The 19,200-nt window shown below is 44.8% G+C and overlaps 1 protein-coding gene across 3 annotated transcripts in view; it reads right to left on the bottom strand.

Annotated features, from left to right (window-relative positions):
- Nucleotides 1-18,771, bottom strand: part of LOC139409408 (ST3 beta-galactoside alpha-2,3-sialyltransferase 3a) — a 74,942-nt gene extending 56,171 nt beyond the window's left edge. Inside the window, exons 1-2 of one of the 3 annotated variants that reach the window (XR_011634400.1) lie at nt 18,533-18,771; nt 17,932-18,079 (exon numbers count right to left, since the gene is read on the bottom strand). Coding sequence is in view for 2 of the 3 variants with exons in the window: in XM_071154529.1 (XP_071010630.1) it covers nt 17,932-18,049 (118 nt within the window). In the remaining variant the exon portion in view is untranslated. Of the gene's footprint in view, nt 1-17,931; nt 18,096-18,532 lie in introns of all 3 variants that reach the window. The other 2 variants (XM_071154529.1, XM_071154530.1) reach the window with 2 other exon arrangements.
- Between the last annotated feature and the right edge of the window lie 429 nt (nt 18,772-19,200).

Below are 19,200 nucleotides of genomic sequence, written 5' to 3'. Positions count from 1 at the left end.
TTGTCTCTCAGATGGTTCACAGCTTTGTGGAAATTACCTGTGGTGCTGATGTTTAGGCCGAGGTATGTTTATTTTTTTGTGTGCTCTAGGGCAACTGTGTCTAGATGGAATTTTGATTTGTGGTCCTGGCAACTGGACCTTTTTTGGAACACCATTATTTTTTTTCTTACTGAGAGTTCCTGTCAGGGCCCAGGTCTGACAATCTGTGCAGAATATCAATGTGCTGCTGTAGGCCCTCCTTGGTTGGGGACAGGAGCACCATATCAGCAAACAGTAGACATTTGACTTCAGATTCTAGTAGGGTGAGGCCAGGTGCTGCAGACAGTTCTAGTGCCCTTGCCAATTCATTGATATATATGTTTAATAGAGTGGGGCTTAAGCTGCATCCCTGTCTCACCCCCTGGCCCTGTGGAAAGGAATGCGTTTTTTGCCAGTTTTATGTTTTACCCCAACACCACTCCATCAATTTGTATAGCAGACCCACATGCCGAATTGAGTCTCAAGCTTTTTTGAAGTCAACAAAGCATGGGAAGACTTCATCTTTGTTTTGGCTTGTTTGTTTGCCAATTAGGGTGTGCAGGGTGAAAACGTGGTCTGTCATATGGTAATTTGGTAAAAAGCCAATTTGGCATTTGCTTCTGTACATTGTTTTGGCTGAGGAATTGTAGGGGTCCGCTGTTAACGATAATGCAGAGGACATTTTCAAAGTTGCGATGGTTCTAAATATCGGGAAAGAGCTGAGGATGATGTTAAAGAGTTTAAATATAGCCAATTGGAATGTGTGGTCTGTATATTTAAAAATGTAATGTAGGATACCATCAACCCCACAGGCCTTTTTGGGTTGTTGTGTTTGTATTTTTTCCTGTAGTTCATGCAATGTAATTGGAGAATCCAGTGGGTTCTGGTAGTCTTTGGTTGATTCTAAGATTTGTATTTGATCATGTATATGTTTTTGCTGTTTGTTCTTTTGTTATGGAGCCAAACAGATTGGAGAGGTGGTTTATCCATAAATCTCAATTTTGGATAGATAACTCTTCGTTTGTTGTTTAGAGTTTTCCAATTTTCACAGAAGTGTTTAGATTCTATTGATTTAAAAAACCTATCCCTCCTCAGGAGACTGAAGATTTGGCATGGGTCCTCCGATCCTCAAAAGGTTCTACAGCTGCACCATTGAGAGCATCCTGGTTGCATTACTGCCTGGTATGGCAACTGCACAGCCTCTGACCGCAAAGCACTACAGAGGGTAGTGCGAACGGCCCAGTACATCACTGGGGCCAAGATCCATGCCATCCAGGACCTCTATACCAGGTGGTATCAGAGGAATGCCCAAAAAACTGTCAAAGACTCCAGCCACCCTAGTCATAGACTGCTCTCTCTGCTAACGCACGGCAAGCGGTACCGGAGCGCCAAGTCTAGGTCCAAGAGGCTTCTAAACAGCTTCTAACCCCAAGCCATAAGACTCCTGAACACCTAATCAAATGGCTAGCCAGACTATTTGCATTGCCCCACCTTTTACACCACTTCTACTCTCTGTTGTTATCTCTGCATAGTCACTTTAAGACTACCCACATGTACACTACCGTTCAAAAGTTTGGGGTCACTTAGAAATGTCCTTGTTTTTGAAAGAAAAGCAGATTTTTTTGTCCATTTAAATAACATCAAATTGATCAGAAATACAGTGTAGACATTGTTAATGTTGTAAATGTCTATTGTAGCTGGAAACGGCAGATTTTTTATGGAATATCCACATAGGCATACAGAGGCCCATTATCAGCAAACATCACTCCTGTGTTCCAATGGCACGGTGTGTTAGCTAATCCAAGTTTATAATTTTAAAAGGCTAATTGATCATTAGAAAACCCTTTTGCAATTATGTTAGCACAGCTGAAAACTGTTGTGCTAATTAGTGAAGCAATAAAACTGGCCTTCTTTAGACTAGTTGAGTATCTGAAGCATCAGCATTTGTGGGTTCGATTATAGGCTAAAAATGACCAGAACAAAAATATATTTATCTATTCTTGTTCTGAGAAATGAAAGCTATTCCATGTGAGAAATTGCCAAGAAACTGAAGATCTCGTACAACGCTGTGTACTGCGTCACAGAACAGCGCAAACTGGCCTAACCAGAATATAAAGAGGAGTGGGAGGCCCGGTGCACAACTGAGCAAGAGGACAAGTACATTAGTGTCTAGTTTGAGAAACTGACGCCTCACAAGTCCTCAACTGGCAGCTTCATTAAATAGTACCCGCAAAACACCAGTCTCAATGTCAACAGTGAAGAGGCGACTCCAGAATGCTGGCAGGCTCAGGGTCAGGCAGAGTGGTCAGGCAGGTGGGCTCGAAGTCAGGACAGGCAAGGGTCAAACCCCAGGAGGGCGGGAATAGAGAAACTGGAAAAAGCAGGAGCTGAGACACAAAACGCTGGTTGGCTTGAACAAACAAGACGAACTGGCATAGACAGACAGAAAACGCCGGTATAAATACCCACAAGTGAAACAGAAACTAGGGACGCCATCTGGCGTTCCACCTGGGCGGATACCTGGTTGACTGGGGTGCCGACGGTGAAAGTCGACGATGAGGGACAGGTCTTTTAGCTGGAACCCATCACCTTTCCTCAGTGCCATAACCCTCCCAGTCAACCAGGTACTGGAAACCCCTGCTCTGTGGTTGAACCCTCAGGAGGCGTCTCACCGTATACGCTGGCAGGCCATTGATGACCATCGATGAGGAATGGGCCTAAAAACAAGACAAGGGGCAGTCAGACATGGTTTTGACTCTAGACACAGAAAAAGTAGGAAAAATACAGAGGGTACTGGGCAACAGAGGACAAACAGCAGAGGGGCTAATGATCTTGGAGCTGGGGGGAAAGGTCTCAGATTCCAGGGGTGTAGCCGTGGCACTATAGTGGCGTGCCAGCGCCTCAGGCTTGACCTTCTTGGATACCGGTCGGTGCTGTGGAAACGAAGTGGCTCGGGCCTTATTGAACCCCTCCCGGAGGTCCTGGTACTCCGCGAAGCTGGCGGAGAGGTCCGGGGCAATTTCCAAGCCCCCAGGAAGACATCCCGGGGCAGGTAGAGCTGACTTCAGGAAATGAGTGTGGCAGGACGGGCTCCAGCCCACGATGGCACCAGTAGCCCAGTCAATGGAGGGATTGTGTCGTTGGAGCCAAGAAAATCCAAATACCATGGGAATCTGTAGAGACTCAACCAGCAGGAATTGGATCATCTTGCTGTGGTTCCCCGACACTCGTAGGTTGATGGGGGTGGCCTGGTGTTTGACCAGGCCTATAAAGCGCCCGTCCAGCGCTCAAACACCCATGGGAATGGAGAGGGGTTGAGTGGGGATGCCCAGCTCGGATGCCAGGGTAACGTCCATGAGACTCACATCGGCCCCCGAATCGATGAGTACCTGGAGACTTGGACTGGTCGCCCCACAGCAGGGTGACATGGACAGGGGGGCGAGTAAGGGGACAATAACAATTATCTTTAAGACCCACCAGTGTACTCACTCCAACGAATGAGCTAGGTCTCTTGAAGGGACAGGTAGGCACAACATGCTCATCAGTACCGCAATACAGACAACTCTGGGTCTCAAGTCTGCGTACCCGTTCGGCTGCATCGGCTCGGAAGAGGTGAATTGGCAGTCTCCGGGGGCTCATGGAGGACTAGGGTATGCTCGGATCCTCTCGGGACGAAGACGCTGGGAACTTCCCGGAGTTCATCAGCTGCAAGGTGAGATCTCTGAGTACGCAATCGGACAGCTTCTCCCTCCTAGGTTCCCGTAGCCGACCATCGATCTGGATGGTTGAAGCGATGAGCGAGTCGAGATCCGTCAGTAGTTCTTGGGCTGCCAGCTCATCCTTTACCTCCTCCGATAATCTGTGCAGGAAAATGTCAAACAGCGGTTACAGGTACTCTCCGCTGCTACTCTCCACTGCTAGAACTCCACCGCATAGTCTGCCACACTGAGGGTGTCATGCCGAAGCAACTTCCGGGCAGCCTCTCTCCTGGACACCGGAGCCTCAAATTTTTCTCACCTTCGCCACAAATACCTCCAGACTGAGGCAGACGGCGGATTCTTGCTCCCACACCACCGTGGCCAGGCTAGAGCCCTTCTGGACATGAGTGTAATAATGTACGCTATCTTCAAGCGGTCCGAGGGGAACAAAGAAGGCTGCAGCTCGAAAAAGAGGGAGCACTGAGAGAGAAAGGCCCGGCGGGTTCTGGAATCTCCATCGTAGGGCTCTGGGGGAGGTAAGCGGGGTGACGGCGCTGCTACCAGCCGGGTCACAGAGGGGCTGGGAGGTTACCGTCGTGGTAGGCTGCAATACGTCCAAGGCTAGGTCATGACGTTCGGCCACGGCCTGGAACCCTTCCATCAGACCGCGAAGAAACTCACAGACAGACAGAAAACACAGAGGATAAGTGGGGAAGATGGGCGACACCTAGAGGGAGTGGAGACGAGCACAAGGACAGGTGAAACAGATCAGGGCGTGACAGTTTTTGCATTCTTTATCAAACCATTTGTCATTGTTATTCATTTCTTAGGTTGTCTGCTTGAAATGTTTAGATTTGATATAGATGCTGAGAGGTGAAATATACTGTTTAGGTTTTCTACTGCCAAGTTTACACCTTCATTATTCCATTGAAACCTTTTGTCCGGGAAATTGTCTAGAAGGGATTGAATTTGTTGTTGCCTAAATGTTTTTTGTTAGGTTTCACACTATTTCTCTTCCATTTATAGCATTTCTTAATAGTATTCAGTTCTTTTGGCTTTGATGCCTCATGATTGAGCATAGCTCTGTTCAAGTAGAGTGTGATTTTGCTGTGATCTGATAGGGGTGTCAGTGGACTGACTGTGAATGTTCTAAGAGACTCTGAGTTGAGGTCAGTGATAAAGTAGTCTACAGTACCTCTGCCAAGAGATGAGCTATAGGTGTACCTACCATAGGAGTCCCCTCAAAGCCTACCATTGACTATGTACATACCCAGCGTCCAACAGAGTTGCAGGAGTTGTGACCCGTTTTTGTTGGTTATGTTGTCATAGTTCGTCTAGGGGGGCATATGGGGGAGGGAATGCTGTCACTTCCAGGTAGGTGTTTGTCCACCGGTGTGCTGAGGGTGTCAGATTCTTGTACAGTTCTGGCATTTAGGTAGCCACAGACTAGTACATGTCCCTGAGCCTGAACTTGTTGATCTCCGCCTCTAGGATGGAGAAGCTGTCATCGTTAAAGTATGGGGATTCTATTGGGGGGATATAGGTAACACACAAGGACATTTAACATGAGGACATTTTTCTCTGTTGAGATAATTTCCTCATTAATTTCTAGCCAGATGTAAAATGTTCCTGTTTTTTTAATAGAGCAGACCTAACCCACTCTATACCAAATTAGCATGCCTCCTGAGGTTCTTCGCTGTTTCACACCTGGTAGTTTGGTGGATGGGACTACCAGCTCTCTGTAACCTAGAGGGGAACCAGCGGGTTCGTCTCCTTTATACCATGTTTCTTGTAGGATGACAATGTCTGTATTTCCAATTTCTTTGATGAAGTCTGGGTTTCTGCTCTTTAAGCCAAAGGCAGATGACCTCAGACCTTGTATATTCCAGGATGAGATAGTAAAATCTTTGTGTTCCATAGTGTCTAGTGTTGTTTTTGTGTGGTTTAGGCCTGGACCATCACAGTAGGTGTGAGCAGAGCGTGTTTAACATCTGATACATACCTCTTAGGTCGCAGGATGGGGCTTGAGCGGGTGTAATAGTGGGGGTTGAGCCTGTTGCTCTGCTCACGGCCTGGGCATATGTCCTGCTGTCATGTTGAGGTCCTTTCCGCAGGGGCGGGGGGCATGGGGTGGGAAGAAGGGGCATAGGTCTCATATGGGGGGCCTATATAGGGTTTGGCCAGGGTTTGCTTGGGGTGGTCTTAGCAGGGGTGTGGGGGGTGTGGCTGGTGAGGCTGTGGTCTGGGTGTAGGTCCTCTTGGCATGGGTTCTCTCGATTCAGGTCCTTCGAGAGGGGATCTTGCTGGTCTGAGAGGGGGTCTCGGTGTTCTGGGCGGGGTGTCCATTGCTCTTTTGTTCCTGTGTGAGGTGCTGGGGCTACGGTTGAGGGTGACGTCCTTCGGGTCCTGACAAAAGTTGGGATTGCTGCCTTGTAGAGGTGGACCTGGTCGACAAGGCTTTTCCAAGTCCAGGGTAGAGTGGTGGGCCAGGTAGACATTCGGTTTTGAGGCACAGTTTTGCGAAATGTTTGCATTCACCCGCTGTATGGCGGCAGAGTGAAAGTCTGTTCGTGGTAGCAGGGTGGAGAAGAAGCTTTTTCAATCACTCCCTTGAGTGCTGTTGCCACCCTTTCCTGCTGGGCTCTCAGGTCATTTGTGCCCGTGTGAATTATGATGTTGCTAGGGGATCCTAGTCTGTCCTCTGACAACAGCTCCAGGGCTTTGCCTAGTGTTTATCTCTGACACGCAACCATTACCCGTTGGGGCCAAGAATCCACTCAAGACTTAGAAGCCTAAATTACGTTTAGTTGATTTAGAACCTCACATAACATGATGACCTGGCAGTGATCGTGGCCTGGCTTGGAATGTGACCTAGTAGTAGGATGTAGAACAAGCTGCTAGAACAAAATAGGGGTTGGCGTACATGTACCGTAAAATCAGGAGAGGGATTGTGAGGTTGTCGAGTTGCTCTCACAAGATCTGTTGTTTGAGTATGTTAGGCCACAGCTGGGTTAGCCTGCTCAACTTTGTTTCTTTGGCTTGTCTGCCAAAAAGCTTAAAGACTCGGAGAAAGGTTAAATGCACTCATCTCTAAACGTTTACTTAGTTTTTACATAATGGTCTATTTTCAAATCAAGTCTGGACGCAGGTTGGCTAAGAACAGGCAGCTGTCCAGAATTACGCTTGGCTCCGCCTTCCCTTTAGTGAAACACAATCTTCATCTGTGAAGATCGGTGAACAAACATCTCTCCCAAATTGCTAGCAAATGCTGATATGCCTGAGGTACAAGAATCATTTTCTACTTTGAAATTTGAGTGCTAGTTGACAGACTGAGAGGAGAGGGAAAATAGAATGAAGGAGAAGAGTATTGTTGTTCTTGTTTATCATGAGTAAGACATTTAGCCTAAACATGTAACTTTAAAAACAATCATGGAGGTATAGGGTGTCTTTAATAATTAAACTCAACAAAACAGTTCATGTTTGAATGCTCTATACCTGTGTAGTAACGCTGTACTGTATGTTAGCCTATTCCTGTAATTGCATAGGAATAAAGTTGAACCATTGTTTTATTACACAGAAAACGCTCAGGCTGGAATAATATTATTTAACGGTATAATCATTATTTGAAAATGAGCCTTGCCAAAAAAGAACATTTAGGTTGAGGTAAAGACATGACCAGGGCCCTGGTCAAAAGTAGTGCATTATATAGGGAATAGGGTGCCATTTGGGATGCACACACAGTAATTTTGTGTTTACTGAGCCAGGTGAAGCATTGACAGGCTTGTGTACAGTAACCCCCAGAATGTTTCCACTGGAGAATGTGACGGTACAAATGAACGACAGGTGAAAGACAGCAAAGAGGAAACATTGCCCTGTACCACCAACAGTACCAACTAGAAACTTTACAATAAAGACACCCAGGTTATGTTCAGTGGAGCACAACAGCTTTTTAACACTGAGACAAGTGTCATTGAATGCTTCAGTGAATCAAGTTGAATCTGTTTGAAGCTAGATATAGTGTCTGCAGAAAGTATTCAACCCCTTTGTTATGGCAAGCCTAAATAAGTTTAGGAGTAAAAATGTGCTGAACAAGTCACATTATACGTTGCATTGCCATAATACTTTGCAATAATAGTGCCTTTTTACATGATTTTTGAATGACTACCCATCTCTGTACCCCCCACATACAATTATCTGTTAGGTCCCTTAGTCGAGCAGTGAATTTCAAACACACATTCAACCACAAAGACCAGGTAGGCTTACCAATACCTTGCAAAGAAGGGCACCTATTGGTAGAGGAGTAAAAATAAAAAACAGACATTGAATATCCCTTTGAGCTTGGTGAAGTTATTAATTACACTTTGGCTGATGTATCAATACACCCAGTCACTACAAAGATACAGGCATCCTTCTTAACTCAGTTGCCGGACAGGAAGATTTCCCCATGAGGCCAATGGGGAATTTAAAACAGTTGCAGAGTTCAATGGCTGTTATAAGAAAAAACTGAGGACGGATCAACAACATTGTAGTTATTACACAATACTAATCTAAGTGACAGAGTGAAAAGAAGGAAGCCTATTCAGAATAAAAATACTCCAAAACATGCAATAAGGCACTAACGTGCAATAAGGCACTAACATGCAATAAGGCACTAACATGCAATAAGGCACTAACGTGCAATAAGGCACTAAAGTAAAACAAAAACTAAAATGTGGCAAATACATTTACTTTATGTCCTGAATACAAAGCATTATGTTTGGGGCAAATCCAACACAAGACATCAGTGAGAACCACTTCATATTTTCAAAGCATGGTGGTGGCTGCATCATGTTATGGGTATCCTTGTCAAAGGCAAGGACTAATGAGTTTTCTTTAGGATAAAAAGAAACAGAATAGAGCTAAGCACAGGCAAAATCCTTGAGGAAAACCTGGTTCAGGCTGCTTTCCAACCGACACTGGAAGACAAATTCACCTTTCAGCAGGACAATAACCTAAAACACAAGGCCAAATATATACTTATCAAGATGATCCTGAGTTACAGTTTTGATTTAAATCAGCTTGAAAATCAATTGCAAAACTTGAAAATGACTGTCTAGAAATTATCAACAACCAACATGACAGAGCTTTAATATTTTTTTAAAGAATATTGTGCAAATATTGTACAATCCTGGTGTGCAAAGCATGTATTGACTCTGGGGGTGAATACTTCTGTAATCAAGATACTGTATATTACTGAAAGCGCAAACTGAAAGCGTGAACCACCGCATTTAACCATGGCAAGGTGACTGGGAATATGGTCGAATACAAACAATGTAGTTATTCCCTCTGTAAGGTAATCAAACAGACAAAGTGTCAGTATAGAGATAAAGTGGAGTCACAATTCAACGGCTCAGACACGAGAAGTATGTGGCAGGGTCTACAGACAATCACGGATTACAAAAGGAATACCAGCCACGTCACTGACACCGACGTCTTGCTCCCGAACAAGCTACATATCTTCTTCGCCCGCTTTGAAGTTAATACAGTGCCACCGACGCGGCCTGCTCCCAAGGTCTGTGGGCTCTCGTTCTACGTGGCCGAAGTTAGTAAGACATTTAAGCGCGTTAACCTTCCAAAGGCTGCCAGGCCAGACGACATCCCAAGCCGCGTCCTTAGAGCATGCGCAGACCAGCTGGCTGGAGTGTTTACGGACAATCTCTCCCTATCCCAGTCTGCTGTCCCAAGTTGCTTCAATATGTCCACTATTGCTCCTGTACCCAAGAAAGCAAAGGTAACTGAACTAAATGACTATCGCCCCGTAGCACTGACTTATGTCATCATGAAGTGCTTTGAGAGGCTGGTTAAGGATAATGTCACCTCCACCTTACCTGACACCCTAGACCCACTTCAATTTGCTTACCGCCCCAAGGTGGTGAAGGTAGGAAAAAACACCTCCGCTTTGCTGAATCTCAACACAGGGGCCCCACAAGGGTGTGTGCTCAGACCCCTCCTGTACTCCCTGTTCACCCATGACTGGGTGACTACGCATGCCTACAACTCAGTCATCAAGTTTGTAGATGACACAACAGTAGTAAGCCTGATTACCAACAATGACGAGACAGCCCACAGGGAGGAGGTGAGGGCTCTGGCAGAGTGGTGCCAGGAAAATAACCTCTCCCTCAATGTCAACAAAACAAAGGAGCTGATCGTGGACTTCAGTAAACAGTGGAGAGATGCACGGCGAAGGTGGAAAGCTTCAAGTTCCTCGGCATACACATCTAATATTCTAATATTTATATATTTCTTAATTCCATTCTTTACTTTTAGATTTGTGTGTTGTTGTGAATTGTTAGATATTACTGCACTGTTGGAGCTAGGAACACAAGAATATTGCTACACCCGCAATAACGTCTGCTAAATATGTGTATGTGACCAATACAATTTGATTTGTGTTTTATTTTTCATATATTTCTTACAAGTGTTAGAATTTTTCTTCCACTTTCACATTATAGAGTATTTTGTGTAGATCATTGACAAAAAATGACAATTAAATCCATTTTAATCCCACCTTGTAACACAACAAAATTTGAAAAAACTCAGGGGAGTGAATACTTTCTGAAAGCACTGTAGCTAATGCTTGACTCCAACACCGCTTGTGTTTATGCTTTGAAAGAGTAGGGCAGACACAATATTGCATGAAAAATCTCAAGTTATTCAAGCTTTCCATCACAAATAAAATACACAAAATAATGTCTTCTGATAGACAGAAGGAGAGGCACCAGTTCTACTAGCTATGTTTCCATTACCTTGTCCAGGGATTTTTGGTCGAAATGTAGAAAGTTCGCATCGAAGATAGATGTGACAGTTGCCTGCTGTGGTGCATTTCCATTCACCCAATGTGGCATGGATCAGTTTTTTTTCTCTAAAGTATTTCTATTTACTTCTGATCTGGAATCCCTCAACTGAAGCTAGCCAGCTAACTTCCTACCAGCTAATAGTCAGGAAACCACTGCTAGCGTTCATCAGCTAACCTTTAGCTCGGAAGAGCTCTCGCCGGTTTGTACAACGTGACTCAAACCAGAGCATAATGTACCTATTTGTTTCTCTCCATATCCCCAGATTCCTACCGCAAACTCTGAACATTTTCATCTGGATCTTTGCAACTAGCTAACCGCAACCCCGGGTGACTACTCCTGGCTAGCGTTTCCATCCCGGAGCAAGAACCAATTAGCCTGAAGATAGCCTGGCTAGGGCTCCTGGGCTACCACCGAAGCCCACTCCTGGGCTACAATATCTGGACCCCTTCTACTGCCGGTACAGGGCACAGAACCACGCCAATCCTCAACGAATGGAATACCGACATAATCTGCCCGAGGAATCCAACAGGCGCAACATCCACCGAAGGCCCATTCTGCTAACCGCGGCCTGCTAGCTACCTAGAGCTACTTGGAACCCTACTAATCCACGACTGGTCTATCGAAGTCACCGCACAAAGAGGCAAAAACAGACTTACCTCCATCGCGACGTCCCCCAAAGGCTAATTTGCTAGCCCCTACTAACTGCTAACTTGCTAGCCCCGGTCTGCTAACAGCTAGCTTGCGTGCCCCGGTCTGCTAACTGCTAGCTTGCTTGCCCCGGCCTGCTAACTGCTTGCTTGTTAGCCCCGGCCAACTAACTGCTAGCTTGTTAGCACCGGCCTGCTAACTGTCTGAATCGCCATGTCCCCAGCCAGCCCAACCACTCACTGGACCCATATGTTCACTTGGCTACGCATGCCTCTCTCTAATATCAATATGCCTCGTCCATTACTGTCCTGGTTAGTGATTACTGTCTTATTTCACTGTAGAACCTCTAGCCCTGCTCAATATGCCTTAACCAACCATGTTCTTCCACCTCCTACATATGCGATGACCTGGTTTAAACGTCTCTAGAGACTATATCTCTCCCATCATTACTCAATGCCCAGGTTTACCTCCAATGTTCTCACATCCTACCTTACCTTTGTCTGTACACTATTCCTTGAATCTATGCTATCGTTCCCAGAAACCTGCTCCTTTTACTTTCTGTTCCGAACGTGCTAGAAGGCCAGTTCGTATAGCCATTAGCCGTACCCTTATCCTACTCCTCCTCTGTTCCTCTGGTGATGTCGAGGTTAATCCAGGTTCTGCAGTGCCTAGCTCCACTCCCACTCCCCAGGTGCTCTCATTTGTTGACTTCTGTAACCGTAAAAGCTTTGGTTTCATGCATGTTAACATTAGAAGCCTACTCCCTACGTTTGCTTTCCTCATGGCTTTAGCACACTCTGCCAACCCGGATGTCTTATCCGTGTCTGAATCCTGGCTTAGGAAAACCACCAAAAACCCTGAAACATTTTCCGCCAAGATAGAACTGCCAAAGAGGGCGGTGTTGCAATCTACTGCAAAGATAGCCTGCAGAGTTCTGTCTTACTATCCAGGTCTGTAGCAAAACAATTCGAGCTTCTACTTTTAAAAATTCACCTTTCCAGAAACAAGTCTCTCACTGTTGCAGCTTGCTATAGACCACCCTCTGCCCCCAGCTGTGCCCTCGACAAAATATGTGAATTGATTGCCCCCTATCTATATTCTGAGCTCGTGCTACTAGGTGACCTAAACTGGGACATGCTTAACACTCCGGACATCCTACAATCTAAGCTTGATGCCCTCAATCTCACACAAATTATCAATGAACCTACCAGATAAAACCCCAAATCCGTAAAAACGGGCACCCTCATAGATATCATCCTAACTAACTCGCCCTCCAAATACACCTCTGCTGTTTTCAATCAAGATCTCAGCGATCACTGCCTCATTGCCTGCATCCGTAATGGGTCTGCGACCAAACGACCACCCCTCATCACTGTCAAACGCTCCCTAAAACATTTCTGCGAGCAGGTCTTTCTAATCGACCTGGCTGGGGTATCCTGGAATGACATTGACCTCATCCCATCAGTAGAGAATGACTGGTTATTCTTTAAAAGTGCCTTCCTCACCGTCTTAAATAAGCATGCCCCATTCAACAAATGTAGAACTAGGAATAGATATAGTCCTTGGTTCACTCCAGACCTGTCTGCCCTTGACCAGCACAAAAACATCCTGTGGCGTTCTGCATTAGCATCGAATAGCCCCTGTGATATGCAACTTTTCAGGGAGGTTAGGAACAAATATGCACAGGCATTTAGGAAAGCTAAGGCAGCTTTTTCAAACAGAAATTTGCATCCTGTAGAACAAACTCAAAAAGGTTCTGGGAAACTATAAGTCCATGGAGAATAAGAGCACCTCCTCCCAGCTGCCGACTGCTTTCAGGCAAGGATACACTGTTACCACTGATACATCCACTATAATTGAGAATTTCAATAAGTATTTCTCTACGGCTGGCCATGCTTTCCACCTGGCTACCCCTACCCCGGTCAACTGCCCGGCACCCTCCACAGCAACCCGCCAAAGCCCCCACCATTCCTCCTTCACCCAAATCCAGATAGCTGATGTTCTGAAAGAGCTGCAAAATCTGGACCCCAACAAATCAGTCGGGCTAGACAATCTGGACCCTCTCTTTTTAAAATGATCTGCCGAAATTGTTGCAACCCCTATTACTAGCCTGTTCCACCTCTCTTTCGTATCGTCTGAGATTCCCAAAGATTGGAAAGCTGCTGCGGTCATCCCCCCTTCAAAGGGGGTGACACTCTAGACCCAAACTGCTACAGACCTATATATATCCTACCCTGTCTTTCTAAGGTCTTCGAAAGCCAAGTTAACAAACAGATTACCAACCATTTCAAATCCCACCGTACCTTCTCCGCTATGCAATCTGGTTTCAGAGCTAGTCATGGGTGCACCTCAGCCACATTCAAGGTCATAAACGACATCATAACCGCCATCGATAAGAGACATTACTGTGCAGCCGTATTCATCGGCTTGGCCAAGGCTTTTGACTCTGTCAATCACCGCATTCTTATTGGCAGACTCGACAGCCTTGGTTTCTCAAATGATTGCCTCGCCTGGTTTACCAACTACTTCTCTGATAAGAGTTCTATGTGTCAAATCAGAGGGCCTTTTATCAGGACCTCTGGCCGTCTCTATGGGGGTGCCACAGGGTTCAATTCTCGGGCCGACTCTCTTCTCTGTATACATCAATGATGTCGCTCTTGCTGCTGGTGATTCTCTGATCCACCTCTACGTAGACGACACCATTCTGTATACTTCTGGCCCCTCTTTGGAGACTGTGTTAACTAACCTCCAGGCGAGTTTCAATTCCATACAACTCTCCTTCCGTGGCCTCCAACTGCTCTTAAATGCAAGTAAAACTAAATGCATGCTATTCAATCAATCACTGCCCGCACCTGCCCGCCTGTCCAGCATCACTACTCTGGACGGTTCTGACTTAGAGTACGTTTACAACAACAAATAACTAGGTGTCTGGTTAGACTGTAAACTCTCCTTCCAGACTCACATTAAGCATCTCCAATCCAAAATTAAATCTAGAATTGGCTTCCTATATCGCAAGAAAGCATCCTTCACTCATGCTGCCAAACATACCCTCGTAAAACTGACCATCCTACCGATCCTCGACTTTGGCGATGAAATTTATAAAATAACTCAACAAATTGGATGCAGTCTATCAAAGTGCCATCCGTTTTGTCCCATACACTACCCACCACTCCACTCCATACACTACCCACCACTCCGACCTGTACGCTATCGTTGGTTGGCCCTCGCTTCATACTCGTCGACAAACCCACTGGCTACAGGTTATCTACAAGTCTCTGCTAGGTAAAGCCCCGCCTTATCTCAGCTCACTGGTCACCATAGCAGCACCCACTCGTAGCACGCGCTCTAGCAGGTATTTCTCACGGGTCACCCCCAAAGCCAATTCCTCCTTTGGTCGCCTCTCCTTCCAGTTCTCTGCTGCCAATGAATGGAACGAACTGCAAAATTCATTGAAGCTGGAGTCTCATATCTCCCTCATTAGCTTTAAGCACCAGCTGTCAGAGCAGCTCACAGATCACTGCACCTGTACATAGCCCATCTGTAAACAGCCCATCTATCTACCTCATCCCCTCCTGTATTTATTTATTTATCTTGCTACTTTGCACCCCAGTAACTCTACTTGCACATTCATCTTCTGCACATCTACCATTCCAGTGTTTAATTGCTATATTGTAATTACTTCGCCACCATGACCTATTTATTGCCTTAACTCCCTTATCTTATCTAATTTGCACTCACTGTATATAGACTTTTTTGTTTTATTTTGTTCTACTGTATTATTGAATATGTTTTGTTTATTCCATGTGTAATTCTGTGTTGTTGTATGTGTCGAATTACTGTGCTTTATCTTGGCCAGGTCGCAGTTGCAATGAGAACTTGTTCTCAACTAGCCTACCTGGCTAAATACAGGTGAAATAAAATAAAATAAAAATAAATTAGGCAAATTGCACATTAATAAATTGCCGACCCCCCTTAGAGGGATTGGGTTATATGCAGAAGACACATTTCGGTTGAATGCATTCACTTGTGCAACTGACTAGGTATTCCTTTTCCCACCTACAGTGGGGAGAACAAGTATTTGATACACTGCAGATTTTGCAGGTTTTCCTACTTACAAAGCATGTAGAGAGAGGTCTGTCATTTTTATCATAGGTACACTTCAACTGTGAGAGACAGAACCTAAAACAAAAATCCAGAAAATCACATTGTATGATTTTTAAGTAATTAATTTGAATTTTATTGCATGACATAAGTATTTGATCACCTACCAACTAGTAAGAATTCCGGCTCTCACAGACCTGTTAGTTTTTCTTTAAGAAGCCCTCCTGTTCTCCACTCATTACCTGTATTAACTGCACCTGTTTGAACTCGTTACCTGTATAAAAGACACCTGTCCACACACTCAATCAAACAGACTCCAACCTCTCCACAATGGCCAAGACCAGAGAGCTGTGTAAGGACATCAGGGAAAAAATTGTAGACCTGCACAAGGCTGGGATGGGCTACAGGACAATAGGCAAGCAGCTTGGTGAGAAGGCAACAACTGTTGGCGCAATTATTAGAAAATGGAAGAAGTTCAAGATGACGGTCAATCACCCTCGGTCTGGGGCTCCATGCAAGATCTCACCTCGTGGGGCATCAATGATCATGAGGAAGGTGAGGGATCAGCCCATAACTACATGGCAGGACCTGGTCAATGACCTGAAGAGAGCTGGGACCACAGTCTCAAAGAAAACCATTAGTAACACACTACGCCGTCATGGATTAAAATCCTGCAGCGCTCGCAAGGTCCCCCTGCTCAAGCCAGCGCATGTCTGAAGTTTGCCAATGACCATCTGGATGATCCAGAGGAGGAATGGGAGAAGGTCATGTGGTCTGATGAGACAAAATAGAGCTTTTTGGTCTAAACTCCACTCGCTGTGTTTGGAGGAAGAAGAAGGATGAGTACAACCCCAAGAACACAATCCCAACCGTGAAGCATGGAGGTGGAAACATCATTCTTTGGGGATGCTTTTCTGCAAAGGGGACAGGACGACTGCACCGTATTGAGGGGAGGATGGATGGGGCCATGTATCGTGAGATCTTGGCCAACAACCTCCTTCCCTCAGTAAGAGCATTGAAGATGGGTCGTGGCCAGGTCTTCCAGCATGACAATGACACACACAGCCAGGGCAACTAAGGAGTGGCTCCGTAAGAAGCATCTCAAGGTACTGGAGTGGCCTTGCCAGTCTCCAGACCTGAACCCAATAGAAAATCTTTAGAGGGAGCTGAAAGTCCGTATTGCCCAGCGACAGCCCTGAAACCTGAAGGATCTGGAGAAGGTCTGTATGGAGGAGTGGGCCAAAATCCCTGCTGCAGTGTGTGCAAACCTGGTCAAGAACTACAGGAAACGTATGATCTCTGTAATTGCAAATTTGGTTTCTGTACCAAATATTAAGATCTGCTTTTCTGATGTATCAAATACTTATGTCATGCAATAAAATGCAAATGAATTACTTAAAAACCATACACTGTGATTTTCTGGATTTTTGTTTTAGATTCTGTCTCTCACAGTTGAAGTGTACCTATGATAAAAATGACAGACCTCTACATGCTTTGTAAGTAGGAAACACTGCCTATTTTGCAGGTTATCAAATACTTGTTCTCCCCACTGTATTTGTTTCATGGGTCAATGGTAACCTGCCTAGTGTCTACTTAGCATAACTACATGGTGTGATAAAACATGTCCGTTCATTGCTAATGACTGTAAACAAACAGCCTTTGGAGCTTTAAAGCATTCTGGGAACAACAAACACAACTGAAAAGGACAGAGTGTATAGCGTCTAGTCACATCAAATCAATTCTTGATTAGCATAATGTAAAGTCATTCAGAAAAAAACAGTTTTGCAACTCCAAGTAGCCTACGTGGCCCTCATGTCCGGTTTCTGGTTTCAATCCATATGTGGTCACCACTGCAATCTAAATTGGCTGCACACTCAGCACAAATCTGTGATGCAGCCTATTTACATATTACTATGCCTAATATACATCTTCCAGAGTCCCAAAACACACAGCCTGTCTCTTAGCTCCCCCATCTGGTAAGAAGCAGATTGTGCTTAACAACAACATGCATTTACATTTGCTCCAATGAAACATGGTGAAGAGGAAAAGTTTGGTAAATTATAATCATTATCACATTAGAAGGGAAAAGGAAATCTAGAAATACGTGGATAAAAATAAGAGTTACCTCACTTTGGACTATTTGGCCACTGGACTATTTACATTGACCCCCCATTTGTTTTGTACACTGCTGCTACTGGCTGTTTATACACTGACTCGGTACCGGTACCCCCTGTATATAGCCTCGTTATTGTTATGTTATTGTGTTACTTTTTATTATTTTTTACTTGAATTTATTTGGTAAATATTTTCTTAACTCTTCTTGACCTGCACTGTTGGTTAAGGGCTTGTAAGTAAGCATTTCACGGTAAGGTCTACACTTGTTGTATTCGGCGCATGTGACAAATAAAGTTTGATTTGATTTGTTCCCTTCATTTTGACTCTGTGCTCTCACAGGCTCACAGCCTCCATATTTAGTCATTCCATTAGCTCATTAATGCATTCCTCATCATCATGACTGATGATTCTAAGCATGGGTAATATTACCTGTTAAACCAGGCTGATTGGACATGGGTATTAAGTTGCTACTGTACTTAGGACTTGTTATACCGTAGTTGCTTTACAGTACTTACATGATTTCTGTCCCCAGACCCTCAGGTGCAGTCTCCCAGAGGAGTAGTAGAGGAAGCCCAGGACAAGCATGGGACAGAGCACCAGGAGCAGGTGACGGGTTGGCTTCATGACTCTCATCACCTCCTACTGTACATGGTACCATACACACTGTTGAAGAAGGGGACTGATGGTTCATCAGAGATTGGATACATTCCATTTCAATTAAGAAAATTGACTTTCAATGTACTTTGTATACAATAGTAGAAATACTAGAACATAACATAATATATGAGAATAGAAGAGAACTGAATAGCAGGTGGTTTAGTTCGTTAGCACAGAAATTCCACCAGACCCCCCTGCCTGGCACCACCTGCCGTGTACCATGGTAGCCAGCTTGATGGCTATCAAGTAGCTAGCTTGCTAGCAGTGTTGCTAGCTAGCAAGCTGATAGCATTACGGTGAGCCGAATCACGACACAAGTAAGCTATTTAGTGCACAGGTTTGTCGATACTGTTAACAAATAGGCAATTTACATTTGATCACATTCTGCTAGGCGATGAAGTATGGCAGGTTACATGATATAGGATAGCTAACGTTAGCTAGCTGGCTAGCTGTTCTTACCGTTAACGTTTACTTTGATGATTCGTGTCCCCGAAGACTTATGAGCCAGCACACCTAGCTAGTTAAAATACATCTTCCATTTTTCTATTTCCAAGCTAATTATCTATCAACCACCTGTCAATTCAACATGTTTATCCAGCTGCGAGTGGATGCAGAGCTCGCGAAAAGGCAATAGTTGTCACTGTACAGCAGCACCACCACCATCTGCACACACAACACTGACAGAATAGGACGGGAACATCTGTAATACGCCAAATCAGTGCCACTCCGCTACAATGTAACTGGTTGTGTGGGTGGAAAGTAACTACAATGTTGCAACTTTAATAATGCATTTTATACAAATTACAATTGGATAAACATTACAAATCAGAGGGCAGAAGTAGGCTACATCACAACTGTTATACTTTTATTAAAGGATTTTGTATTTTGAAACGTGACAGATGCTTGCTAAAGATAAAGTTGACATTGAACATGCGTGAGAGCTAGTGCACCCCAGAGGTACAACCCCTATCTATATATTATCGATGTCAGAGCAGCTGTAAGGTGTGGGCAAGGACTAATGTCACTATGGTATGCAGCCTCAGCATGAGACATAAAAGCTGTTAGTGTACTGGTAAAGATCACTAGCTGATACGATGGATGGTTTGTAGCTAAGGTGATAAGAGATG

This window comes from Oncorhynchus clarkii, chromosome 5 (genome assembly GCF_045791955.1).
Source record: "Oncorhynchus clarkii lewisi isolate Uvic-CL-2024 chromosome 5, UVic_Ocla_1.0, whole genome shotgun sequence".
NCBI classification, from domain to species: Eukaryota; Metazoa; Chordata; class Actinopteri; order Salmoniformes; family Salmonidae; genus Oncorhynchus; species Oncorhynchus clarkii.
This window is presented reverse-complemented; position numbering and strand designations above follow the sequence as displayed.